This window comes from Natator depressus, chromosome 7, assembly GCF_965152275.1.
Source record: "Natator depressus isolate rNatDep1 chromosome 7, rNatDep2.hap1, whole genome shotgun sequence".
In the NCBI taxonomy this organism is placed as follows: Eukaryota; Metazoa; Chordata; order Testudines; family Cheloniidae; genus Natator; species Natator depressus.
Window position 1 is genome coordinate 22,497,216 of NC_134240.1, and position 26,702 is coordinate 22,523,917.

At 49.0% G+C, this 26,702-nt stretch overlaps 1 protein-coding gene across 1 annotated transcript; it reads left to right on the forward strand.

Annotated features, from left to right (window-relative positions):
• The first annotated feature begins 6,136 nt into the window (after window positions 1-6,136).
• MCM2 (minichromosome maintenance complex component 2) lies at window positions 6,137-24,550 on the forward strand. Its single transcript, XM_074957643.1, has 16 exons — window positions 6,137-6,216; window positions 7,189-7,376; window positions 8,155-8,330; window positions 10,646-10,909; window positions 11,860-12,079; window positions 12,459-12,666; window positions 13,399-13,533; window positions 13,811-14,002; window positions 15,448-15,541; window positions 16,444-16,694; window positions 17,644-17,770; window positions 18,016-18,128; window positions 19,085-19,327; window positions 20,289-20,471; window positions 22,072-22,227; window positions 23,395-24,550. The coding sequence occupies exons 1-16, from the start codon at window positions 6,211-6,213 to the stop codon at window positions 23,503-23,505; spliced, it is 2,667 nt and encodes an 888-aa protein (XP_074813744.1). The 5' UTR covers window positions 6,137-6,210; the 3' UTR covers window positions 23,506-24,550.
• Window positions 24,551-26,702: the final 2,152 nt, after the last annotated feature.

Genomic DNA, 26,702 nt, shown 5'->3' on the forward strand with positions numbered 1-26,702 from the left:
GGCTGGACGAGCCCATGTAAGCTGGAGAAGACTCAACTTCCCGCAAGGGGGAAGGCATGGCCTATTCGTCTGGGGCTAGAATTGGTATTGACAGAGGATCTCTTGGCCGGAGTTCTTCGCCCAATCACGAGGTGCCTCAATCAAGAGACTTGCCAAAAAGAGCAACAAAAGGGCCACAGGAACCAATGGAGTTCCCTGGGAGGCGGGACTTACCCTGCAGGACCGTCACGGTCTAAAAGGTGCAGGGACACAATTCACTCCTCTCCTGCCAAGCACCGAAGGGTATTGGCAGAATGGGTGGGGAACTCGGAGTAAGGCGCTAGGGTGAGCAAGGGTGCCAGAATCTGGGCCACAATGAATACGGAGGGTAAAGAGAAAACAGAGGAGCTGGGTAGAGAACGGAAGGTACAAAGCAGGGCAGGACAGGTACAAACGGAGAGATCTATTGCACGAGGGTCTAATGGAGAGAACTGGGTTAGGATTGCAAAAGAAAATAAGCCAAATACTGGAAATCAGATGGAAAGGTCAGGATAATATAATGGATCCCAACACTAAACCAAACAGCTTAATGTGAGAGAGCCACAGGCAGTTTCAGGGTAAAACAATTTGATTGCACAGTACGTTATGTGTAAAATGCTTTGAGATCTCCAGACGGAAGCTGCCAGAGGAACGCGAAGTGTTGAATAATTTGTGTTGCAGTCTCAGTCATTAGACAAAAGCCGTCCCTGAGGCAACTACCCTTTCATCTATCAACACCCACTTCCGCTGGGATCACGACAAGACGTTAACCAGCTTACTGTGACTAACTTGGGAGGCAGTTGAGCAAATATTTGCATATATAAAGAGAACATATGTACACACTGTATCTATTTTTGATTGTAATTCCTCTTCCCCTAACCCACCCATTCATTGTCATGTTTCTTCTTGGACTGTAAACTTTTCCGGGCAGGATCCCTGTCAATAGGACCATCATATTGACTGGAGTCTCTAGGCACTGCCACAATACAAGTAATATAATAAGAATTATTAAATAGGCTCATATAGTCCAAAGAGTTGCAGAATAGTGTCTACTGTCTTCAGATCTTTGTATCTTGCTTTCTGGAAGTATAATTCAATTCTCATTGATTTAACTGAGAGCTATATTGAGCCTGGGGTTGGCAGAGGCTGGGGATACAGTTAAACCAGCACCCCACACTTTTAGAAGTTCCCTGCTGATTTGACAATTTCACACCTTTCCCTCCACTCACTGGCTACTTTTTTTTTTTTAAAGCCACAGCATACATAAGATACTTGTCTTCACTTTCCAGACCTTTGACAATCCCCATCGCCATCCCCTCCCACCTAAACCTTGTCATTCATTATCAAGATGTCAACCAACCTCCATTGCCCACTTGTTAAATTTTCACACAAGCACTGTCATGCTTTTCCCATTCTGCCTTCACACTTGGGAGGAGCTCCCCATAAACCTCTGCAAAACTAACTAATTATCTTCCCTTCAAATTGCTCCTTAAAACTCTCCCCTGCCACAAAGCCTACAAAAAATTTGACAATGGTTAGACTGCTGGTGCATTGAGGCCACTGCCTATCATGCTGACCCATACAACCGCATTGTTTACATACATACATACATACACACACACACACGGTCCTCTGGCCTATGTCTTAATAAATACTTTTCTATCTGGAATCAATAAGTATTGAGCTCTCCACACCTCTGTGCTTAGGTCTGTGGCTTACATAGGTGCACACTCAAAGGTGTGACACTGTGCTACCTCTTCATCTTTCCAATGTTGTCTTTCCATCTTTCCATTTTCATTTGCTTCCTGGGTTTTCTAATGGGAACATAGGCATTATTATTAATAATAACAATAGTGTTTTCATCTGTAGATCTCAAAGCATTTTACAATACCAGGTGAGACAACAGCTACTTGCCTGAGAGGTTGAGAAATTTAGCAGACTTTGTATAACCTTGTTAACTTCTGGTGGACCCCTGGCAGAGCAGTCACTATGGCATCTCTAACTGTTCCAATTCACTCTACTTTGCTTCAAGGAAATCTCATTTTATTGGTGACAGGTTTCAGAGTGGTAGCCGTGTTAGTCTGTATCAGCAAAAAAAAAACAAAACAGGGAGTCCTTGTGGTACCTTAGAGACTAACAAATTTATTTGGGCATAAGCTTTCATGGGCTAAAATCCACTTCATCGGATGCATGCAGTGGAAAATACGGTAGGAAGATATATGACAAGACTAATCAATTAAGGAGAGCTATTATCAGCAGGAGAAAAAAAAACTTTTGTAGTGATAATCAGGATAGCCCATTTCAAACAGTTGACAAGAAGGTGCAGTTGACAAGAAGGTGTGAGTAAAAGTAGGGGAAAAATTAGCATGGGGAAATAGTTTTTATTTTGTGTAATGACCCATCCACTCCCAGTCTTTATTCAAGCCTAATTTAATGGTGTCCAGTTTGCAAATTAATTCCAATTCTGCAGTTTCTCATTGGAGTCTGGTTTTGAAGTTTTTTTGTTGGAGAATTGCGACTTTTATGTCTGAAACTGAGTGACCAGGGAGGTTAAAGTATTCTCCGACTGGTTTTTGAATGTTATCATTCTTGATGTCTGATTTGTATCCATTTATTCTTTTGCGTAGAGATTGTCCGGTTTGGCCAATGTACATGGCAGAGGAGCACATGATGGTATATATCACATCGGTAGATGTGCAGGTGAACGAGCCTCTTATGATGTGGCTGATGTGATTAGGCCCTATGATGGTGTCCCTTGAATAGATATGTGGACAGAGTTGGCAACGGGCTTTGTTGCAAGGATAGGTTCCTGGGTTAGTGTTTTTGTTGTGTGGTTGCTGGTGAGTATTTGCTTTAGGTTGGGGGGCTGTCTGTAATCGAGGACTGGCCTGTGAGAGTGAGGGATCGTCCTTAAGTATAGGTTGTAGTTCCTTGATGATGCGCTGGAGAGGTTTTAGTTGGGGGCTGAAGGTGATGGCTAGTGGCATTCTGTTACTTTCTTTGTTGGGCCTGTCCTGGAGTAGATGACTTCTGGGTATTCTTCTGGCTCTGTCAATCTGTTTCTTCACTTCAGCAGGTGGGTATTGTAGTATTAAGAACGCTTGATAGAGATCTTGTAGGTGTTTGTCTCTGTCTGAGGGGTTGGAGCAAATGCAGTTGTATCTTAGAGCTTGGCTGTGGACAATGGATCGTGTGATGTGGTCTGGATGAAAGCTGGAGGCATGTAGGTAGGAATAGCGGTCAGTAGGTTTTCGATATAGGGTGGTGTTTATGTGACCATCGCTTATTAGCATTGTAGTGTCCAGGAAGAGAATCTCTTGTGAGGACTGGTCCAGGCTGAGGTCGATGGTGGGATGAAAATTGTTGAAATCATGGTGGAATTCCTCAAGGGCTTCTTTTCCATGGTCCAGATGATGAAGATGTCATCAATGTAGTGCAAGTAGAGTAGGGGCGTTAGGAGATGAGAGCTGAGGAAGCGTTGTTCTAAGTCAGCCATAAAAATGTTGGCATACTGTGAGGCCATGTGGGAACCCATAGCAGTGCCGCTGACTTGAAGGTATACATTGTCCCCAATGTGAAATAGTTTTGGGTGAGGACAAAGTCACAAAGTTCAGCCACCAGGTTTGCCGTGACATTATCGGGGATACTGTTCCTGACGGCTTGTAGTCCATCTTTGTGTGGAATGTTGGTGTAAAGGGCTTCTACATCCATAATGGCCAGGATGGCGTTTTCTGGAAGATCACCAATAGATTGTAAATTAATGGAAGTCAGTGGTGTCTCGAAGATAGCTAGGACTGCTGGTAGCGTAGGGCCTGAGGAGAGAGTCTACATAGCCAGACAACCCTGATGTCAGGGTGCCAATGCCTGAGATGATGGGTCATCCAGGATTTCCAGGTTTATGGATCTTGGGTAGCAGATAGAATACCCCTGGTTGTGGTTCTAGGGATGTGTCTGTGCAGATTTGTTCCTGTGCTTTTTCAGGGAGTTTCTTGAGCAAATGGTATAGTTTCTTTTGGTAGCCCTCAGTGGGATCAAAGGGTAATGGCTTGTAGAAAGTGGTGTTGGAGAGCTGCCTAGCAGCCTCTTGTTCATATTCAGACCTATTCATGATGACGACAGCACCTCCTTTGTCAGCCTTTTTGATTATGATGTCTGAGTTGTTCCTGAGACTGTGGATGGCGTTGTGTTCTGCACAGCAGAGGTTATGGGGCATGTGATGCTGCTTTTCCACAATTTCAGCCCGTGCACATCGGCGAAAGCACTCTATGTAGAAGTCCAGACTGTTGTTTTGACCTTCAGGTGGAGTCCACGCAGGATCCTTCTTTTTGTAGTGTTGGTAGGAAAGTTTCTGTGGATTAGTGTGATGTTCAGAGGTGTGTTAGAAATATTCCTTGAGTCGGAGACGTCGAAAGTAGGATTCCAGGTCACCGCAGAACTGTAACATGTTTGTGGGTGTGGAGGGGCAGAAGGAGAGGCCCCAAGATAGGACAGACTCTTCTGCCAGGCTAAGAGTATAGTTGGATGGATTAACAATATTGCTGGGTGGGTTAAGGGAACCACTGTTGTGGCCCCTTGTAGCATGTAGTAGTTTAGATAGTTTAGTGTTCTTTTTCCTTTGTAGAGAAGCAAAGTGTGTGTTGTAAATGGCTTGTCTAGTTTTTGTAAAGTCCACGAGGAAGTTTGTGTGGAAGTATTTTCCACTGCATGCATCCAATGAAGTGGGTTTTAGTCCACGAAAGCTTATGCCCAAATAAATTTGTTTGTCTCTAAGGTGCCACAAGTACTCCTCGTTTTTTTTTCATTTTATTGGAATATTTTAGCACTGGTGGAAGGTGCTGACTTGATGACCCTGGAGACTGTAGTCCTATATCCACAAGACAGGTGCAGCATGAGCTGCAACAGGGCAAGCTTTGCTCTCACCAACCCATGTGCCTCACTCTTGCCTTGTATAGGGGAGTTCAGTCTTCTTGGCTCATTCAATCCTTGCCATCTGCTGGGACTGCCAAAAATGAAGGTCAATTAGTTTAATCCTGGTGGTAGTGGATTTTGTTGGTCACCATTCCACTAGGACAGTGGTTCTCAAACTTTTGCACTGGTGACCCCTTTCACATAGCAAGCCTCTGCGTGTGTGTCCCCCCTTATAAATTAAAAACACTTTAAAATATATTTAACACCATTATAAATGCTGGGAGGCAAAGTGGGATTTTGGGTGGAGGCTGACAGCTCATGACCCTCAATGTAATAACCTCGTGATCCCCAGTTTGAGAATCCCTGCACTAGGAATTAGACTGATTTCACAAAACTCATCTCACTCAAGCCACCAGGCAGTTATCAGATGGTAAAAGACAGCCTTTAGCTGGATTCAGACCAGCAGATGGGTGTGAAGGGTTCCCTACCCTTCTCAATCCCATGGAGCTTCCCAATATGTAGTCTCACCTAGAGGCGGACAAGCCTGGATCCAAACATTTGGGCCATTTCAAAACTAGCCACTGATTTTAGCTGCCCAACCTGAGCCACACAAGGGCCTGATTTCCTGAGCATCCGGAGCGCCCATGTATTTTATTCAGTCATCTCTGAAAATCTGGCACAATGTGTCTGAAGTTGGGTACCTGTAAAAACTTGTTGGGTACTTGTGGACACTTGGAAAAGTGCGGGCATCGGTCTGTCTCCTCCTTGCTCACCCCATCCAGCTGTCCCGTGCCTGGAATAAAGTGCCACCTTGTGGTGAGATCAACGCACTGCAACGTTAAATTCCCTTGATCTTTGGTTTTCTTGTTTATCCATCAACCCCGGGGAAAAAATTTCACACTTGCCATCTGGTCACCCTATACCTAGCACCCGTCTCCTCTCACTCCCCCTAGCTCCCCCCACCCTGGCCAGCTCCCATCTCCTCCCACCCAATCCAACCCCCCATCCCTTCCCAGTCCCCCCACCCCATCTTCCACCCATCCCAGCCCCTCCCCCCTAAGCCCCTCAGCCAGCCCCCATCTCCTCCCACCCAGCCCAAGACCCGTCCCGTAGCACCCTGACACCTTCCCTAATCCCACGCGTCTCTCGCCTAGTCACAACATTCTGATGAATATTCATGAGCGGCTCGTTAATTATTCATGAGGTTTCGCGGGCTTTTACCGACCACGTGGGGTTGCTTTTTCGCGCGCGGGAGTTGAGCCGGTAGAGGAAGCTGCAGCGGGGATGGCGGTGAGTGCCGGGGCCCAGCCGTGGATGACCCTTGGGAGCTGGGGTCTGGATAGGGGGTGACTCCCGGGGCCTTGAAATCCCCTCCCCCCCCCCGGTGCCCTGGGCTCTGCATAGGGGAGGGGCCCCCTGGGGCACGGAACCCTCCCCCCCCCGGTGCCCTGGGCTCTGCATAGGGGAGGGGCCCCCTGGGGCACGGAACCCTCCCCCCCCCGGTGCCCTGGGCTCTGCATAGGGGAGGGGCCCCCTGGGGCACGGAACCCTCCCCCCCCCGGTGCCCTGGGCTCTGCATAGGGGAGGGGCCCCCTGGGGCACGGAACCCTCCCCCCCTCCCCCGGTGCCCTGGGCTCTGCGTGGGGGAGGGGCCCCCTGGGGCACGGAACCCTCCCCCCCTCCCCCGGTGCCCTGGGCTCTGCGTGGGGGAGGGGCCCCCTGGGGCACGGAACCCTCCCCCCCTCCCCCGGTGCCCTGGGCTCTGCGTGGGGGAGGGGCCCCCTGGGGCACGGAACCCTCCCCCCCCCCCCCCGGTGCCCTGGGCTCTGCGTGGGGGAGGGGCCCCCTGGGGCACGGAACCCTCCCCCCCCCCGGTGCCCTGGGCTCTGCGTGGGGGAGGGGCCCCCTGGGGCACGGAACCCTCCCCCTCCCCCCCCCTCCCCTGTTGCCCTGGGCTCTGTATAGGGGAGGAGGCCCCTAAAGGTGGTGTGTCTCTCTTGTCCTGCACAGCGTGATCTGCCCAACGGGTAATTTGAAGATTATTTTAACTCTTTCCCTTGGGGGAGATGGTCTCTCCCTTCCCAGACCTGTTCTGACGCTATGGGGCCTGTTGGGAGGGTAGACCCATGGGGCATTAAGCATCCCTTCCCCCTTACCTAGTTCTGTGGCCCCTGCACTGGGGAGAGAGGGAAGACCTTTGCATGCTCTGTGGGACAGTCTGTTCTTCTGCCGGCCTCTAACATGACTCTGCCTTTCCTGCAGGATTCCTCCGAGTCCCAGAATGTGGCCACCAGCCCTGCCCGTAGCTCTCGGCGAGATGCCTTCACTTCCAGCCCGGGCAGAGACCTGCCTCCTTTTGAGGATGAGTCAGAGGGGCTGCTGGGGACTGAGGGGCTCCCCGAAGAGGAGGAGGAGGATGGGGAAGAGCTGATTGGGGATGGAATGGAAAGGTAGGGAGCCTTCAGCAGTTAGGCGATGATGTGAGAAGCCTCCTGGGGTTGCTCTGTGCAGGCAGCGCCTTGGTAAAGGGGCAGTACGTTTGCCTTTCATCTCTGGACACAGGTTCAGATTCTTCTCAGGGGCGTTAGGGAGATAACTCATTGTCTTCAGCCTGGTCCTCGTTTGTGCACCCTTCAGAATAGCCCTTTATAGCTCAGCAAGTTCAAACTATACAGATGTTTCTAAAGGCATCATCAGCGCCGTGGGGTGTGTCTGCTGAAGAGAAGCCTGGGATGGGAACAGCAGAGGGGCTGCACAGCACTGGTGAGGGGTATGGACAGGTGCCCAAGGCTAGGATAGCAGGGGAGTGAGGAGCGTTGGGTGAGCTGCGGGGGTGAACTTGTACAGTTCCTGCCTGGACTGTGTCTGGCTCAGATCACGCAGGGGAGCATGAAACTCGCAACTCTACTTCTTAAGCAAAACTGTTCATTCTACAAGTATTGGAACCTTTGCAACTGGATTTAAAAAGAAACCTCATCTACCCCAGGTCCAATAACAAACCAGGGAGCTGTGTGGTACAGAGACTGTTAGTCTCGGTTTGTATATTGGTATTTGTTACCATAGTATTGGAGCGTCTGCCATTGGTAACGTGGAATTGTAAAATTCCTCTCTGTTTTGCTGGCTCTTTCTGACACCACCTTGCCCCAAACAGTAAAGTGGCTGGAAAAACACTGTAATTTGGCTGGTTTGAATGGCGAAGGTGATTAAGCTAGATCTGTGTGTGTGTAGGGACTACCGCCCGATTCCAGAGCTGGATGTCTATGAACCTGAGGGCCTGGCCTTGGATGATGAGGATGTGGAGGAACTGACCGCCAGCCAGAGGGAGGCGGCGGAACAGGCCATGAGGCAGCGGGACCGTGAGCTGGACCGTGGCCTGGGCCGCATGAGGAGGGGGCTGCTTTACGGTATGTGTCAATGAGATTTTAAAAGTGGTTGTCTGTAACCTGCCCTTTCGGGAGAAGCTAGTCTCTCTCCCGCTGCGTCGAGTTGTTTGCTCAGCCTGAATAGCCTGACCGCTGTAGGAGCTCCACAGCCTGCTGAATAGCTAGGTTTTGAGGGGCCTGTGCAGCAGTGGGCTCACCTGAATTCCCCCCTGCATAGTCTTCTTGTGGTGGGCACTTCGGGAGCTCTGGGAGTAGCGATATTAGCCTGGTGCACTTGATGTGGCTGCTGCTGAGCCACGGCTCCCAGGCCCATATCAGGATTTGGGCTCATGCCTGTAAGTGCTGGGCCAACTGCTGTACTCCTGTTTATGGAGACTTCAAACCCATCTTTGATGGGCTGGTCCCTTTAGAGGAAGGATAATTATTAACCCTGATGTCCAGTCCAGTCCCCCTTTTCTCAGGTTCTGATGTCAACCTCTTGTACAGTTTTTGGGGTCCACATAGGGCTCTTGCTTTTGCCTCCATAATCTCTGAAAAGCCAGTGTCTAAACCATCTCTCTGTAACTTGCTCTTGGTACCTAAAGCTTGTGGGCTGCTGTAGACCAGAGCTTTGGTTTGGGATGGAGAATAAAGACAACCTGACGAATTACAGACCATCGGTCATCTTAACTTCAGTACCTGGAAAGATAATGAAATAAATAATTAAGCAATCAATTTGCTAACACCTAGAAGATAGCAAGGTGATAAGTAATAGTCAGCATGGATTTGTCAAGAACAAATTGTGTCAAACCAACCTAATAGCTTTCTTTGACAAGGTAACAAGCCTTGTGGATGGGGGGAAAGGGTAGACGTGGTATATCTTCACTTCAGTAAGGCTTTTGATACTGTCTTGCATAACTTTCTCATAAACAAACTAGGGAAATGCAACCTAGATGGAGCTACTATAAGGTTGATGCATAACTGGTTGGAAAACTGTTCCCAGAGAGTAGTTATCCGGTTCACAGTCAAGCTGGAAGGGCATAATGAGTGGGGTCCTGCAGGGATCAGTTCTGGGTCTGGTTCTGTTCAATATCTTCATCAGTGACTTAGATAATGGCATAGAGAGTACATTTATAAAGTTTGCGGAGGATACCAAGCTGGGAGGGGTTGCAAGTGGTTTGGAGGATAGGATTAAAATTCAAAATGATCAGGACAAACTGGAGAAATGGTCTGAAGTAAATAGGATGGAATTCAGTAAGGACAAATCCGAAGTACTCCACTTAGGAAGGAACAATCAGTTGCACACATACAAAATGGGAAATGAGTGCCCAGGAAGGAATACTGCAGAAGGGATCTGGGGGTCATAGTGGATCACAAGCTCAATTTGAGTCGACAGTGTAACGTTGTTGCAAAAAAATCAGACGTTCTGGGATGTTTTAGCAGGAGTGTTGTAAGCAAGACACGAGAAGTAATTCTTCCGCTCTACTCCATGCTGATTAGGCCTCAGCTGGAGTACAGTGTCCAGTTCTGGGCACCACATTTTGGGAAAGATGTGAACGAATTGGGTAGAGTCCAGAGAAGAGCAAGAAAAATTAATAAAGGTCTAAAAAACGTGACCTATGAGGGAAGATTGAAAAAATTGGGCTAGTTTAGTCTGGAGAAGAGAAGACTGAGGGGGGACATAAGTTTTCATGTACGTAAAAGATTGTTACAAGGAGGAGGGAGAAAAATTGTTCTATTTAACTTCTGAGGATAGGACAAGAAGCAATGGGCTTAAATTGCATCAAGGGCAGTTTAGGTTGGACATTAGGAAAAACTTCCTAGCTGTCAGGATAGTTAAGCACTGGAATAAATTGCCTGGGAAGACTCTGGAATCTCTGTCTAACCTGGTCTTAAAAATCTCCAATGACGAACACCTGTCAGGGATGGTCTAGATCAGTGGTGAGCAACATGCGGCACGGGGCCCATCAGGGTAATCCGCTGGCGGGCTGCGAGACTGTTTGTTTACATTGACTGTCAGCAGGCAGCTCCCAGTGGCCACAGTTTGCCGTTCTGGGCCAATGGGAGCTGTGGCCAGCGGGCCGCAGGTTGCCCACCACTGGTCTAGATAATACTTACTCCTGCCTTGAGTGCCAAGGACTGGGAAGATCTTTTGAGCCCCTTTCAGTTCTACAATTCTATGATTCTGTGGTGGTAGAATAGAGCTTAGTTTGGTCTGGCTATGTGTTGGGAACTTCTGACCACGCTTACAAAGACATTATGGTCCATTCATTATATATATATAGGGAGTGGGGCAGGGAGGTGTAGCGAGTAGGATGTCCACTCTGAGTGACCTCTCTTTTTCTTTCAACTTTCAGATAGTGATGATGAAGATGAGGATCGTCCTTCCCGGAAGAGGCGGTTGGCGGAACGGGCTGCAGATGGGGCAGAGGAGGAGGATGAAGACATGATTGAGAGCATTGAGAATCTGGAAGACATGAAGGGACATTCAGTAAGGGAGTGGGTGTCTATGGCAGCTCCCCGGCTTGAGATCTACCACCGCTTCAAGAACTTCCTGAAGACCCATGTGGATGACCATGGGCACAACGTGTTCAAAGAGAGGATCAGTGACATGTGCAAAGGTATGGCTGACTGTGGGGCGGGTGGGAACGGCAGATGAGCAGACCAACCTGGATATTTTTTTTGTAGTAGTACACAATTCTTCCTCCTTGGCTGTGGTACTCTACAGCGGTCTGTTCCATATGTCCTCTTCCTCTCCTGTCTACCCCAAATGCTGAATGAGCTTTCTCAGGGGCTTTTTTGCTTTTAATGGAGATGGCTGAATAACGCAGAACTTTGCTACAAACTTTACTGTAACTTCTTAATTCGTGCCCCTTTTGTGTTCACTTTCCACTGTGCAGCTGAATTCTGCCAGCAGGAAGTGCTGCACAGGGATGCAGATTGCAAAATTCTTCTTCATCTTGTATCGGAGCCTGTAAGCTTCCATTTGTTTCTTGGCATCATTTGCACCAGGAACTAGATCATTCAAACAGGGAACAGAAACTGTGTCCTATGACTTAGGAGATCAGTCTCCGCTCAGCAGTGCAGCCTAGAATTTATAGTAGCGAGCCATAAATGCTGGTGACTGATCTTGAAGAAGAAAAAGAATAGTTGGCCAATAGAAAAGGCAAAATTAATTGAATCTGTTAAGAATGGTTTGTGTAGGTGTTATTAGTTTAACCCCATTGTGCTAGGTGATGTACAAATACAGGAAAAAAGCAAAATGTTGGTCCCTGCCCCATAAAGCTTACATGATGCACAAATTTTGGGGTCCATTATCTAGCACAACATCTCAGGAGCTAGTATTTGCTGATTTAGTTTTTTGGAGGTGGTTGGATGACCAGGCATTGTGGCGAGGCCATTCAGTCTTGAAAACATTGCACTGGGTTTCTGTGCTTTTTGGGAAGCTTCCATGTTCTTTGTCAACTCAGCAATCAGAAATCTGGTACTAGTGAGAAGAGATGCAGTAGAACATTGGCTACAGGAGAATACTGACTACAAATGAAATCCACCCTACTTGTTCCCCCTACAGAGAACAGAGAGAGCCTGGTGGTGAACTATGAAGATCTGGCTGCCCGGGAGCATGTCCTTGCCTACTTCCTGCCAGAGGCCCCAGCTGAAATGCTGAAGATCTTCGACGAAGCAGCCAAGGAAGTGGTGCTGGCCATGTACCCCAAATACGACCGGATTGCTCAGGAGATCCATGTCCGTATCTCGCATCTGCCTCTGGTAGAAGAGCTGCGGTCACTCAGGTAGGCAGTGGAGTTGGTATTGATGATGGCCGGTCCTGTGAGGGCCTTTGGACCACGTGTTTGGGATGGTCAGGCTTGCTGGAGTTACAGTGACTAAAGTTCTGCGTGAGAAAATAGGAACTCTGGGATATGCTGGGGGAAGGATGCCAGCGGATCCAGCCTGTCCCGGTAGGGTGATGGGCTCTGCTATTAAAGTAACCCAGTTGCTCAAGGATAATGTTTCTGATTCCCCAAAAGATAAATCACAAACCTGTGAGAATAGACTCACTGATCAGTGTTCCCCACTGGGTATCATACCAGCTGTGCATGCTGCAAGGAGGCTGTGGCAGGTCCTTCTGCCTTCCCTGGAGCCTGCCAGTGTCCTCCCTTCTCTCTTTAGGCAGCTGCACTTGAACCAGCTGATCCGAACCAGCGGTGTAGTGACGAGCTGCACAGGGGTCCTGCCTCAGCTCAGCATGGTCAAGTACAACTGTAGCAAGTGCAGCTTCATCCTGGGGCCCTTCTTCCAGTCCCAGAACCAGGAGGTGAAGCCCGGCTCCTGCCCAGAGTGTCAGTCGGTTGGCCCCTTTGAAATCAACATGGAAGAGGTAAAATTTAAACCCTTTATACAATGTTAACACGTCTCCTGCAGTGGTGCCTGCTTCCCACCTCTGTCCAATGAGGAACTGGATTGATGACAGGTCTGGTCCCTGGATCTAGACCCAGTTAACTCTGGGCCTGAGAGTCCTTTATCTGTTTGGCTGGTGTAAGGGCATTTCTGATACTATGTTGACCCCTGCAGTATGTAGATACCTGAAGGTGCTGCAGGGTTGCAAACACTGAGCCTTCCAAACCACCCTCATTGTATGGCATGGGGAACTGAGCCACAGAGTCACTGCAAGATAATAGCAGAACCACTAACTCAAAGCTCCTGGCTCCCAGTCATTGACCTAACCACTATACCATGCTCTTCCCTACAAGCTGGGTGGTCTTTACCCAAGTGTTTCAGCAGTGAAGCCAGGAGTTGGATGGGTAAATACTACTAACCTCTCCCTCATGCAGGTGGGTGCTGGAGAGTGAAATGCTTTTGTCGGGGCAACATGGCAGAAGCTTCTGCCATTTCCAGGGCTGTCTATCCAGGGGACTGCCTCTAGCCCTAAAGCTACTTCTAATCAATCCCCAGCCAATCCTGGCCCCCGCTCTTTACCCAGGGCCTAGTAAAGTCTAAACTAACTGCTCTAGCACTGTCCCTGGCCTCGTCTGCAAAGGCCCTTTGAAAAGCACCCGTGCAGGCTCTGAGGGTGTCTGACTCACTGTGCAACTCATGTTTGTTATCACAGACCATCTACCAGAACTACCAGCGCATCAAAATCCAGGAGAGCCCTGGGAAGGTGGCAGCTGGCAGGCTTCCTCGCTCTAAGGATGCCATTCTCCTTGCTGACTTGGTCGACAGCTGCAAACCAGGGGATGAGATTGTAAGTTCGTTGGGGTGAGCGTGGCACAGTTAAACTTATTCTCAGCCTTGTGGGGGCATTGTGAGGTCCTGGACTGTCACTTCTGTGTGTGTATGTGGGGAGGGGTGATATTAGGGGCTGTCTTAGCTCCAAGACATGTCAGATTAGGCTTGAAAGTCATGTTTCCAGTGTCTTGAGAATGGAGCATTAGTAGGAGGAGACAGTCTCGTGCCATGTACATTGGTATTTTCCTGCTACCTAGACATTAACCTGCCATATCCTTTTCTGTGCCTTCTAGGAGCTAACAGGAATCTATCACAACAACTACGATGGCTCACTGAACACAGCCAATGGATTCCCAGTATTTGCAACAGTGATCATGGCAAATCACATTGCCAAGAAGGACAACAAGGTGGCAGTTGGGGAACTGACTGATGAGGACATGAAGGTTCTCATAGGCCTGTCTAAGGATGAGCAAATTGGGGAGAAAGTGAGTCTGCTTGAAACATTTCTCCTCCTGGCATCTAGTTGTCTGCATGAGTCCAGATCAGAGAATGACGTTAAACTGTGTGATATTACAGTGGGACATCTCAAGTTAGAGGGACACCATCAGCTCAGAAATCAGCTTGTCTCTGAAAATGTCTTGCCCCCTGTAGTACTACGATGGCTGTCAACGAGAGTGAGAAACTGAAGTGGGGTGGATGAGACACTTAGTTTGCTTTGTACATTTTTTGTCAGCACTTCGTGTAGGAGCAACTTCACCATTCCTCCTGGATAGTCAGTTCCCATCTTGTTTGTACAAGCCTTTCACACCACAACAGGGATAAAATAGAAAAAGGTGACTGGGGAAGCCACCAGACTTGACAGAGAGACTCCACAGGGGCAGTTCTGAAACTACATTGATGCCAGCTGATGGGTGTCTCCCTGAAGCAGTGGCTGCCTGGTGGAGAGAGCAGAAACAAGATCTAGCTCCAATGTTCTGTGTCTCATCTCCTGTCTCTCTCTCGCCTTTCTTTCGAAAAGAGCAAGAGCCTAAAACAAGCATCTTCCCTCTTAAAACATTCTGTCCCTGCGCCTTATTAATAGAGGGTTGTGATTTCAGGTTGGCAAGGAATAAGACTGGCTTAAACTGTTCAGTTAGCAACCCTGTAACCTGCCAAGACCTGAGTTGATACACTAAAGGACGTAGAGCCAGATTAAGGATGTCTTGAGCACCCATAGGCAGGAAGAGTATAATGTGGTGGGTTCAGATCCTTTAGCAAGGATGAGATCTTGGTCATCTCTATTCTGTCTTTAATTGCAGAGTCTGATGTTTGTAACTTTACTTCCACTGGGTGGAGCTGATACATCTATAAAGCCAGAGTTTGGGAAATAAAACTTCAGTTCTTTGCCAAAAAAGACGTACGTTTGAAATCAGTAGTGACCAATATCCAACATTTTGACAGAACTTGTCTTGATTGGGCATGCAAAAAACCAATTGCCTGTAATCTAAATACTTGGTCTTGAGCCATTAATCTGCACAGCAGATCTTCCAATCTTAGTTATTCCTGCTGATAATTGTCAAATATTAACGTATCATTTAAACAGGCTTCAGCCAGAATCAGGATCTCTAACTCAGAACACAAAGTAACAAAAGCAGTCTCTTGGCTGTATTTAGTGCCAAGTATGAATGTAGTGGTAATAGTGAATCGTGCACTGGATTGCACAATGTGTCCTGCTCATCAACACTGAGCTATCCTAGAACCTCTGGAGTGTATCGGTCGTATTATTGCATTGATGAGACGTTCCTCTCTATATAATAAAGGAATCATTGATGTCAGCAGGGTGACTTCAAGCACTGATTAGAATAGCCGTGTAGCGAATGAGTCTTGCTGCTTTTCATGCTAAATGTTGAATACAATGCGCCACTGAAAGCTCCTCTGCCTTTCCTTTCAGATCTTTGCCAGCATCGCTCCATCTATTTATGGGCATGAAGACATCAAGAGAGGCCTGGCCCTTGCCCTGTTTGGTGGTGAACCCAAAAACCCTGGTAGGTGTGTTGTCAGTTGTATTCAGTGTGTGATTCCAGCCCTGTTTCTACTGGTGCAGTGAAGGCAGTTAGGAATTATCTTTGTAATGTGACTTCTGGGTAAGAAGATCAGGAGTAGTAAAGTAAGGGTGTGAATAGAACTAGGAACATAAGTTCCAGTCTACAGGAGTAAAAATACATGGACTGAAGATGAGGTCCTGGCTCTGAAGAGCTAGAATTTAGGCCTCTAGCATTCTGGGCTTAACATACCTCTGCCCCTCGCATTCTGGGTTTAGTGTCCTTGTGCAAATCTGATGCCTGGGGAATCCTCACTGCTTCCTCGTTGTGTACAAAGTGTCTTATTTCAACTGGGGGAAGAAATGCAACATCACACACCTACATATAAAAGAACCAGGTTCCACAAGGGGAGTGCCAAGAGCCCCTGGGCTAGCAAAATGTAGAGCTTGGTGACCCTGGATCTCTTGCCGATTCATTTGGGTGGATTTTTGTACTTGCGTAACTCCATTGGTGAGTGAATTGGGACCCCCCTGAAATGTTCACAACTCAAATTCACACTGAAGGGGGTGGGGGATAGGAGGAGAAGAGGGAGGCAGAAGGAATTGATCTTTAAACAAGACTTCCTGGCTTTTGCTCAGGAAGTAGTGTCCTGAGTGCTGATGGACCCACCTGCACATTCCTGGTCCAAGGGAAACCGTGAGATTTCACGGTTCTTGCCAAACGCTAACAAAACACGAGAACACCCAACTCTATATTTCTTAAGCTTCCCTGTCAAACACACTCACCCCTTCTTAGTGCACTTTTCCTTTCGATTACATACTGCTCCATTAGAGGGCAGTATCATTGTTAAAGTATATAAAAGCTACTTTTCCCTAAGTCCTCTCCTATTTCTGACCTGGCTGTAGGTGGCAAACACAAAGTCCGTGGTGATATCAATGTCTTGCTTTGCGGAGATCCGGGTACAGCCAAATCTCAGTTCCTCAAATATGTGGAGAAGGTGTCCAGCAGAGCCATCTTCACCACTGGCCAGGGTGCTTCTGCTGTTGGTCTGACTGCCTACGTCCAGAGGCACCCAGTCAGCAGAGAGTGGACCCTGGAGGCAGGGGCGCTGGTGCTGGCAGACAGGGGTGTCTGCTTGATCGATGAGTTTGACAAGGTGAGTACTGACTTCATCTACGCAGTAAGGCAGAGCTAATGGGGTGTGGGTTAGGGGCTCTCTTGGCTGAGGAGTTCAGTGGCTCATGACTGTTTCCCCCACCAGTGTTTTGTCTGTTGCTTGTGGGAGAGAATGACCCAGGCTGGTGCAGATGCCCTTTGTTAGTCCCCGGCTAGGCTCACAATGCAGTTCACGTGTGTGTGATGCTCAGGAAAGTTATCAAAGTACCCTTCATGCAGTGCCTCCCTTCCCCCTCACTTCAGCCCTGACCTGGAAGGGATGAAGGGAGCTCAGACTGTCTCCCATTCTTTGTTTGATCTCTGGGGCTAACGAGTGCCCATTCTGGTGGCGTGGTGCCAGTGTATTTAAGAACTGCATGGAGACACCATTTCCCATAGGCCACTGAGACCACATGAGGTGGTGTGAGCTATTACTTGCTACTGAGCTGGGCCAGATTTGAATGGGTCCCCTAAGAGCAAGTGAAAGTAAAATTTGCCACCACAGTCGGATAGAGGGGGCTGGGCTGAATCCAAGCCATCTGCTGAGCCCCCACAGGTCCAGCAGCAGTAGGTAAGGAATGAATCTGAGGGTATAAGGGCAGTTTGTAGCAGTGAAGGAAGCAGATGCCTCCTGTTCTTGAAATATCTGCGCCCCCTAACCTGGGGCTCATGGATCCACCCTACATCCTCTCCTGCCCAAGGAAATGTTAAAACGAGTTTATCAGCTCTGTACGGCAAGCTCTTGTGGAGTGGGTGGGGACTGGTGATTTTCTTTTTTTTTTTTCCCCTCTCCCTCCCTTCCTGCTGCAACCCTGGCCACACACACCTAGTGTAGGCTCATGGAAGTTGGACCATGAGGCCCTGTGTAACGTGTTCCTTCACACTTGGCCTCTTACCCTCCTGCAGGATAGTGGGCATCAGTGTATGTTAAAGTCTTTGCTTTCTCCTAGATGAATGACCAGGACAGGACCAGCATCCACGAAGCCATGGAGCAGCAAAGCATCTCCATCTCGAAGGCTGGCATAGTCACCTCTCTGCAGGCCCGTTGCACAATTATTGCTGCTGCCAACCCTATAGGTAAGTACCCGGGGACCAGGAGAGCAGGGAGTCTCTGTCTCAGACCCATGGTATCAGTTCTGCAGTCACCAGAACTACTGCACTGCCTCTTTATGTACCTCCGGTCTCCAGACCCTCTAACCCTGTTACTACACATGCAGTCTGGGGACAGAAACCAAACCCACAGGAACAAGGTTATGATGCAGGGTCTCTCGGGGAGAGCACATGAGCTTGTTTGACCATGAGGGCATCCGTCTGTGATGCAGGTGGGCGCTATGACCCGTCGCTGACTTTCTCGGAGAACGTGGATCTGACAGAGCCCATCATCTCTCGATTCGATATCCTGTGTGTGGTGAGAGACACGGTGGACCCAGTTCAGGTACGAGCCAAAGGGTGACCCACAGCTTATGCAGTGGTGGGGGTGCCACTGCCCATGCTGACAGGGAGCTGGTCGGGTTCTGACACCTGCCATGCTGTGATAGCACTGAAGTGGTGGGAAGGGGAGCATGGGGCAGAGCTACCCCTTGCCTTGGTGCTCTTGCCAAATGAAACCCCTTAAGCCTCAGCAAGTCGGTGACTACAGGCTGCTGGGGGCCCCAACCTCCACCCCTAAGACTTGCCTCATTCCAGCTACATGCCTTTCATCCAATTCCTTGAATGCCTCTGTCTCCATTTCACCCTGGGGCCAGTCAAGTGGCTGGCTAACTCCTTGAATTGGCCTTTTAGGGCATGTAGAGGATTGCACCACACCCCTTCCCTTGAGGCAAGAGAGCTTCATCTCCCCCCCCCATTCTCCATCAAGAGGCGACAACATCTCCCAGCATCATCTACAGCCTTACTCAAACCTAGGTGTCTGTCAGGGCTGTGTACAGCCCCATCCTTCATGCTGTGAGATCTCCTGTGACGGTTTCTCCTCCTGGGGCATTTTACCTCCTGTGTAGTGAGGATTTCCACCCCACCCCACCCCACAAAAGAATGACATTGCTTCTATAAATGTGACGTGTCCCTATTGTGGCACAGTCTCCACCCAGCGACTGGCTGAGATTCCCATTTGGAACCAGTGTACATGGCTCCAACGTGCACTGGGATCACTGTTGAATGCCATGAAGCCCCTGCTCCCCTTTTCCAAAGACTGAGTGTGACTCTTCAAGCCTTTGCCAGCCTCGGTGATGGAGTGGGAATCAGTCTGGGTCCCCTTGTCTAAGTACAACCATTGGCCGACTGCGCACCTATCCCCAAGCTTCTGTCTGTCTGCAGCACACAGCTGCTTGGTAGAATTCGGCTGCAGAAGCAGCGATGGCTGCAGTGCCTGTTACTCCTACCATTGTCCTGCAGGACGAGATGCTAGCCCGGTTTGTCGTGGGAAGCCACATCAAACACCACCCTGGCAGCAAAGATGTAGAGAATGGAGATGCCCAGGAGATTATCCTCCCTAACACCTATGGCGTGGATCCCATCCCCCAAGAGATCCTGAAGAAATACATCATCTATGCCAAGGAGAAGGTCCACCCTAAGCTGAACCAAATGGACCAAGACAAGGTGGCCCGGATGTACAGTGATCTCCGGAAGGAGTCCATGGTGAGTAGACTTAAATAAAGGGCTTTGTGGGGAAGTGGGGGTGAGCTACCTGGATCAGGAGTGGACTACCCCAAGATCTTCCTACTAGTTCATGTTGTGTCCATCACCATAGTATCTGGGTATGAAGCTCTGGGTCGCCTCACCATAAGGGGTGGACTGAGTCCAATGTTGTAGAGACACCTGGTAAATAAGTGGTTCTGCCTCATCTGAATGTAAAGGTTAGTAGTGAGGTTTTCTATGCCACAGAGCTAATACGTTCTGCTCCACTATGCTCTCTGGTAGGAATCCATGGAGATATCTTAGATATATTGGCTTTGCTGCTGTGGAATCCCATAAGCTCCTGCCATGTCTTTTTGGATTTCCTTTGAGGCGGTCACATTCTCTGCCTTCACCCCTGGGGGCTAAGGGAAGTGGTGTGGCAGCAGGTGAGCTCTGCAGTGTTTTCCCATTGTGACTATGGACTCCTCCCGAGGGATCCTGGATCTTCCTCTTCTCAACTGAATCTGATGGGGCCACAAGGAGTTTCATGGACCTTGGGAAAATTTAGTTTAATGTCCGGCTTCATCCGTTTTTCGTTTTCCTTTTTTCTTTTTTTTTCATTTCCCTACTAAGAATTGGGAGAGGGGGAATAACCCTTTCACGTCTCTCATCGTAAATAAGCAAGATAAGGGGCAAAAGCACCTTCATAGCACACCTTTAAGTGAATTAACGGTATTGCCTGTGGCCCATAAGTATCAATTGCCTTTCTCTATATTGCACTATGCCCGCCAGCAGGTGGTGTGGTTTCCTTGGCTTCTGAAGCTCCTTGGTCATGAAGGTTCATGACCAGTCACCTACAGTAGGTAGCCTTGCATCTCAAGCAGACGTGCATGGGCTGAGAAGGGCCTGTGTAAAGAGCCTGGTCTCCTATCTCTCATGTTCTGTGTGCCCTTGTAATATTGTCCCTCCCCTTGTTCCATAGGCCACTGGCAGCATCCCCATCACGGTGCGTCACATCGAGTCCATGATCCGCATGGCCGAGGCCCACGCCCGCATTCACCTGCGGGACTATGTGGTGGAGGACGACGTCAACATGGCTATCAGGGTGATGCTGGAGAGCTTCATTGACACTCAGAAGTTTAGCGTCATGAGGAGCATGCGGAAGGTGTGGGGGAAGGGGCTCATGGGTTGGAGTCACTTAACCAGCTAGACTAAGGCTCCATCTGAACTGACTGGGTTGGAAACCAGTTTGATTTGGACACTGGCTAAAACACTGATCTTTACCTCTGACCCCAGTGCGAGCAGGGCCTTAGTGAGCAGCTCCGTGTTACTCTGCAGGGATGTGGGGAAGCTACAGTGTCTGAAAACAGCCCAAGCTGTAGCCAGCCCTTTAAGCTGCTTTATGGTGCAGTACTTCTGCCTGCTCTGGAAAGGTAAAAGGGCTTATACTGCCTCCACAGAACAAACCCATCTTGGGGTTTAGCACTGATGTACAGGGCATCTTGGGGGACGGAGAGGATATAGCTATTCTGGGCTAGCAAAATGGCCCATAGAAGGCTGTTACAAGCATGTGTAATTTAGAGCACCCCGGGCCTGTTCTACACTGTACCCAGGTTGGAACCAGATTTAGAGAAGTGTTAAAAAGTTACCTTAAAGGAGACATGTATGATCCAGCCTCTGGGTACCAGGAGCATTGTGCTGCCTCATTCTCCTCTTTCCCTCTCCTCCCTTCGTGCTTTGGCACTGGGCTCTGATCCTGTTGTTACAAGCTTAATGGTGACCAAACAGAAATAGGCGAATGTACAAGCTCCTTTGTTGCAGCTTGTGTGTGTGTGTATGGGAAGGTAAGGGGCTGCACCCTGGTCACTCTGGTTTTAATGTGCAAGTGTCTATGCTTTTTTCTAAGAGCCAAAGACTCTGGCTTTGAATTATGCTCTGCTTTTGGCTGGCTGCTCAGCTCAGTTGGCTCAGCTCAAGTTACTGCTTGGGTCTGCGAGACTCCTGGCTGCTTTCTCGGCTGCGGGCTGTGATCAGCAAGTTTTAAGCTTGGGCGGTCACTGTGGCATCTGTAGAATTTGGGGCCATATATAGACTATGCTTCTATATAGACCTTTCTCCCAAGGGCAGGCCCTCCCCCAAAAGCTCTGTCTTTCAGCCTTTGGGGAGCATCAGGGTTGGTTCCTAAGCCTGTGGGAGTATCCTATATCGCAAGATCAGAGAGCACCTGATGGAGGTTCCTCAGCCTGGTTAAAGTAAATATGTTCACCCTTTGGATTCTGTAAATGTCTCCTGAGCCACTAACATGGCTGGCAAAGGCCTGTGTTCCAAGGGTTAGTCAGAACCCTGAAGGAGGGTGTGAAATGGAAATGAATGTTTTTGTTTTTTACTTGACAGCTTAAGCCTCACCGTCCCACACAGTATGTCTACATTACGAGCGCTACAGCTGCAGCTATGCCACTGTAGTGTAGATATTTCCTACGTTACCAAAAGGGGGGTTTCCCATCAGTGTAGTTAATCTTCCTCTCCAAGAGGTATTAAATAGGTCAACAGAAGAATTCTTCTGTCTACCTTGCCCTGTCTACACCAGGGATTAGGTTGACCTAATGACAGCCCTCGAAGAGAAATTTTTCACATCCCTGATGGGTGTAGCTAAGTCAATGTAATTGTTAAGTGTAGACCAGCTGTTACACTTGTGTCCTGCGTGCAGGTCCTAGATTGTGTGGCCCTCTGGCTCTAACCCTCTTGGCTCTTCCTTTGCTTCCCAGACCTTTTCCCGTTACCTGGCTTTCAGACGAGACAACAACGAGCTCTTGCTGTTTATTCTGAAACAGCTTGTGGCAGAACAGGTGATGTATCAGAGGAACCGCTACGGGGCCCAGCAGGACACCATTGAGGTGCCAGAGAAAGATCTGGTGGATAAGGTATGGGATAAGTTCTGTGCACTGCACTCTGCCCGGTGGGACTGACTGCTCCCTGATTGGACCCTTCCCTCCACTCTTCAATCCTTGGGCTCTCCCTTAACCTTCAGTGCTAATGGTCTAGAGTTCTCCTTGCTGTATGTAAAAGGAGATGCTTGTGGTACCAGAGAGGAGCAAGAAACCAGCTGTTCCAGCTCTAGCAGACTGTGAGTTGGGATGGTTATTTTGAAGAGTCTTCTCTAGGCTACTCTGTTACCACTCTCAATCTGCCCTAAGGTCATAGCTGCCTTTAAAGGGACACTGTCAGACTAATAACGTTTTTGAAAACCTCCTTGCCTGAGTTGCTGCACCAGAAGAAGGTGGCATTAGACGTAAGCCATTTTAAATGAAGTTTTTAGCTTTCAGTCTGTCTCTTGCCTCTTTGCTTTTCTCCCATCTGGGTAATAGAATAGTGGCTTTCACTTATTCCTAATCAGGTTTGTTTTCTGGTTCTCGTGCGCTAGTCTAGTGCTGCAGTGTTTGGACAGCAGAGCCCAAGGAGTTCAGTCTGGACAATGAGCTGACAGGATGGGAAAAGCAAGTGATTATACAAGCAGTGATCAGTAAAGATCAAACCTATTCCTGTCCTCCCTCCCCTCCACCCCACCAGTCACTGAATGTTTACGGCTTCCCTGTCTGCCTGTAAGCTTTTTTAAACCAAACTGAACTGTTGGCCCTCACGGGGGAGGTCTCTGAACAGTGCATGGCACCAGTAGAGTATCAAATTTCCCATTCCTTCCTTCTTTACTTCTTGGTCCCTGTCATGGAACATGCCTAATAACTGTACCTCTTTCAAATGTCGGGTCCACCAGAGTGATTTGTGAATTCAGCCCCTCTTATCTGAGAAGGCTCTTGTGCAGATCAGAAATCCCAGTGTAACTTGGTGCATGCTGCATATGATGGGTCTCCGCTTTCTCTAGTTACAGTTGCATTGTAGATCCAATGAAAGTAAAGGGCAGGCAGGTGCTGAGCTAGCATCTTCCATGCAGCTCTCCTCAGTCCTGACCTGCTGCAAGCCTGGGCCTCTGCTGAGCAGAAACTGCTCATTTTCATGAATGGTGTGAGCCCTCTGCAGTGGAAAGTCCTTTTCCGAAATGAGCATTAACGCCTCCCTCTGTTCTCTTCTCCCAGGCTCGCCAGATCAACATTCACACCCTCTCTGCCTTCTACGACAGCGAACTGTTCAAGATGAACAAGTTCAGCCGCGAGGTGAAACGGAAGGTGATCGTCCAGCAGTTCTAAGAACCATGGCAGAGCATTTAACAACCTGCGAGGGAGAGGAGAAGTTGGCATGTGTCCCACCCAAGAATGCAACCGGAAATAGAACTGGAGGACTCAGCCATTCCCTTGCTTGCTTTGTGCCTTATGGATTAAGGGAGTGCCTTAGGAGTGCTGAGCTGCAGAAGGACTTGTAAATAGAACAGAGTTAAATAGGTAAAGGCCCAGCTAAGTCTGTTTGTTAGCAGCTTTGGTATCTCTTTTTTTGTCTCTTAGCTGAACCTGATAGGTGAGAATTGCTGGTGGTGACATGGGCTGGATGTTTTACACCCTCCCCACTTCCTCCATGCTGAGCTCTGGCTTGAGGTTCCCCCGAGGGCACGGCTGGAGCAGTACCAGCAGAAGGGCGTTCCTTCGCTGGCAGACACATTCCAGTGAGATCACCATAGCCTTCAGCCTCCTTCTGTTTCTGGTTACTGCCTAACGAATAGCAATCAGGACTGGTGTGTGGAGATCTGAAACTGACCCCTTCGGAGATGGAGGGAAACTGGCCTCCCGGGCTGAATCCCTTGGGTCTGACAGTTGACGTTTCCCTTGGCCCCTTCATGGGCTGACCTTGTGCTTGGGCTCAGCAGGAGGGGCTTGGCGAGACTTTAACGTGGCACATAGAACACGAACGCTTCAAACGTTAGAACTGTTTAAGTGGTTTATGGCAAAGGGAAGGGGCTGGTATTGCATGGGGGCAATGTCCAAAGTCCCCAGTGGGTTGTTAAATGCCGTGGTGGGTGGCACATTGTGCCCTAGGTAGGGGTGTGGGTCAGAACTGGAAGAAGCAGCAGAACCTAAGCTATATTGTGGGCTGAGGAATGAAGCATCACTCCCCCTGCCAGTCCTAAAGCAACTCAGCTTGTACAGAACGCTGGCTGGCGAGCCTGTCTTCAGTGCAAAGTGTTTCCGTGTCCTTAAGGGCAAAGTCAGTTGAGACCCCACAGATGTGAGAGCTGTGGCGGCGAGAACCCCAGCAGGACAACATGAAGAAAGAAATCTGTTGGGGGGACTGATGGGTCTGAACACGTTCCTGTGTCACACCTGCTTTTTGTATATTAGACTGTGAGTCTCCTTGCTCTTTTACTGTGTGTTTGAATACATGTGTTTTGAATATGCCTGTGTTCGTATTCCTCTGGGAATTTTTCCCCCACTGCTGTAAGGAAGTATAAGCATGACTGAGCGGCTTGCCTGCTCTCATCCTTTGTCTTGCTGTGGGTCTGCTCCACCATTCAAAATGGAGGCTCACAGCGAGAGGGAGAAGCCATTTTATCTCCTGGGGTTTGATATCCTGGCCCTGGTTTTGCACTTCTTGCACTTACCAGGTAACTGTCGCTGTCGGGAGGAGTGGGAACGGATTGGGCACCTATTGAAGCGCTGGGGATGGGCGGGTGGGGAACAGACTGGGCATGCAGTAGTTTTCTCTGGGCTATTCAGCATTTCTTCACGGTGATGAGACAATAGGAGATTGCTGCACAGGGCAAGGGGAATGATAGACGCTCTACCATTTCTGCCTGAGGCCAGTAGTGGCTGGGCCTGTGAATGATACCTGGGTCTGTGGACTTTTTCTGGTTTCTATAGAGTGTGTGGGTCTGATGGCCAGGCCCGGCCCAACCACTGTTCTGAACCACCCAAGTCCTTGTTGGGTTCCACTGGATCTCCGTATTCTCCTGCTTCTCCTGTGAAATGCACTGTGACCGTGGTTTTAAACTGCAGCACTGTAACCCCAGTTCCCTTCCTTTTTAATACACCGCCTCCATGTCAATCTGCAGTCTTGGCTGAGTGGCTGCTACTTACATTTCACTATGGCACAGCCCTGAACCATGTCCAAGAGCAGTTCAGCTAGTTGGTTTTAAATGCAATTTGCCTGGCTGGTGTAGAACAGCCTCAAACCTGGGTTTAGACTGCCCCCACCTACTCTAGAACGCGACTTGGAAATGGCTGTACCTGCCGTGTGGGGTCCAAGCAAACTCCTTCAGGTTTAGGTGCCTTTCATAGAACTTGTCTCCAGTTACTGGCATTGGTGGCTCCCTATCCGTAGGTCACATCCCCACACAGCTTGGCTATAACTCTTGGCAGCAGGGCAGCTAACGGGGTTTCATCCCTGCCAGAGATCTAGGGTAGCATGTGACTCTTGTCCCATAATTGGCTCATTATGCTGCCTTTCTGCAGTGTAAACCAGACTCCTACCTGGTGTTAGTATAACTGGCTTGGCTTTCCCCTGGGGCTCTGTGTGGCAGGGCTTCCATTTGCAGCTCATGGGCATGTCTTCCTGGCACCCTCTCCCTTGCTGGGGTATTTTTGCCTCCAGAATGTACAGATACAAATACAATTAACTAGTACACTAGGCGTGGATGTGCCCATGTGGTTGTCATGGCAGAGCTGGGGTGTGGATACAATGTATAACTTGTAACCAGCTGGGGTGATCTGAACTTAAAGCCCGTTTCATAATCATGGTTGAAGGCGGTAACCTGGACAGAACCTTTTAGCATGAACAGCATCCCAGTAGCACCCAAAGCTTGTTCTAATTTTTAGCGTACAGGGCTATGAACACCTCATCTGCTACTGCCAGAGGGGTGGGGAAGACAGAGTGAGGGACAAATGGCCTGGGAGAGCAGCTGGGGATTCTGTGGCTGGCTCAGCCATTCGTTCCTCTCTGTCACTCAGGCCAGCAGATGCCCCCCCTTGGAAGAGGTCAAGGACCTTCAGTTTGAGAGGTTGCTAGCCCTGCCCCCAATGCTACACACACCATGAGGTCTTAATTTAGAGGTAGCTCTTGGCTTCACCCCACACCTTGTTGCAGTGTCCAGCCTGACTGTGCAGGACAATTCTTGAATCTGTGGCCCTTGCTACAGCTGACATTGGGGTCACTAGTGGGAGACCCCACAGGCCAGGAACACGCATTTTACCCCCTTTGGAAAGTACCCACGCTGTGGGGTGTATCAGTACTAGGGATGTAAATATCGTTTTTAAAAGGACATGTTTAAACTATTAAAATTGGTTAACCGTTTAATCGTAAACACAATGGGGGTTAGGGTCTGGGGCTGCCACCCAGCCCCACACAGCAGGGGGGTTGGGGTTGCTGCCAATTTGTTTTAAATGTTAACTGCAATATATTAATGGTAAGACTAAGACTAATACTTATTGGTTAACCGTTTAATATTTTCCATCCCTCA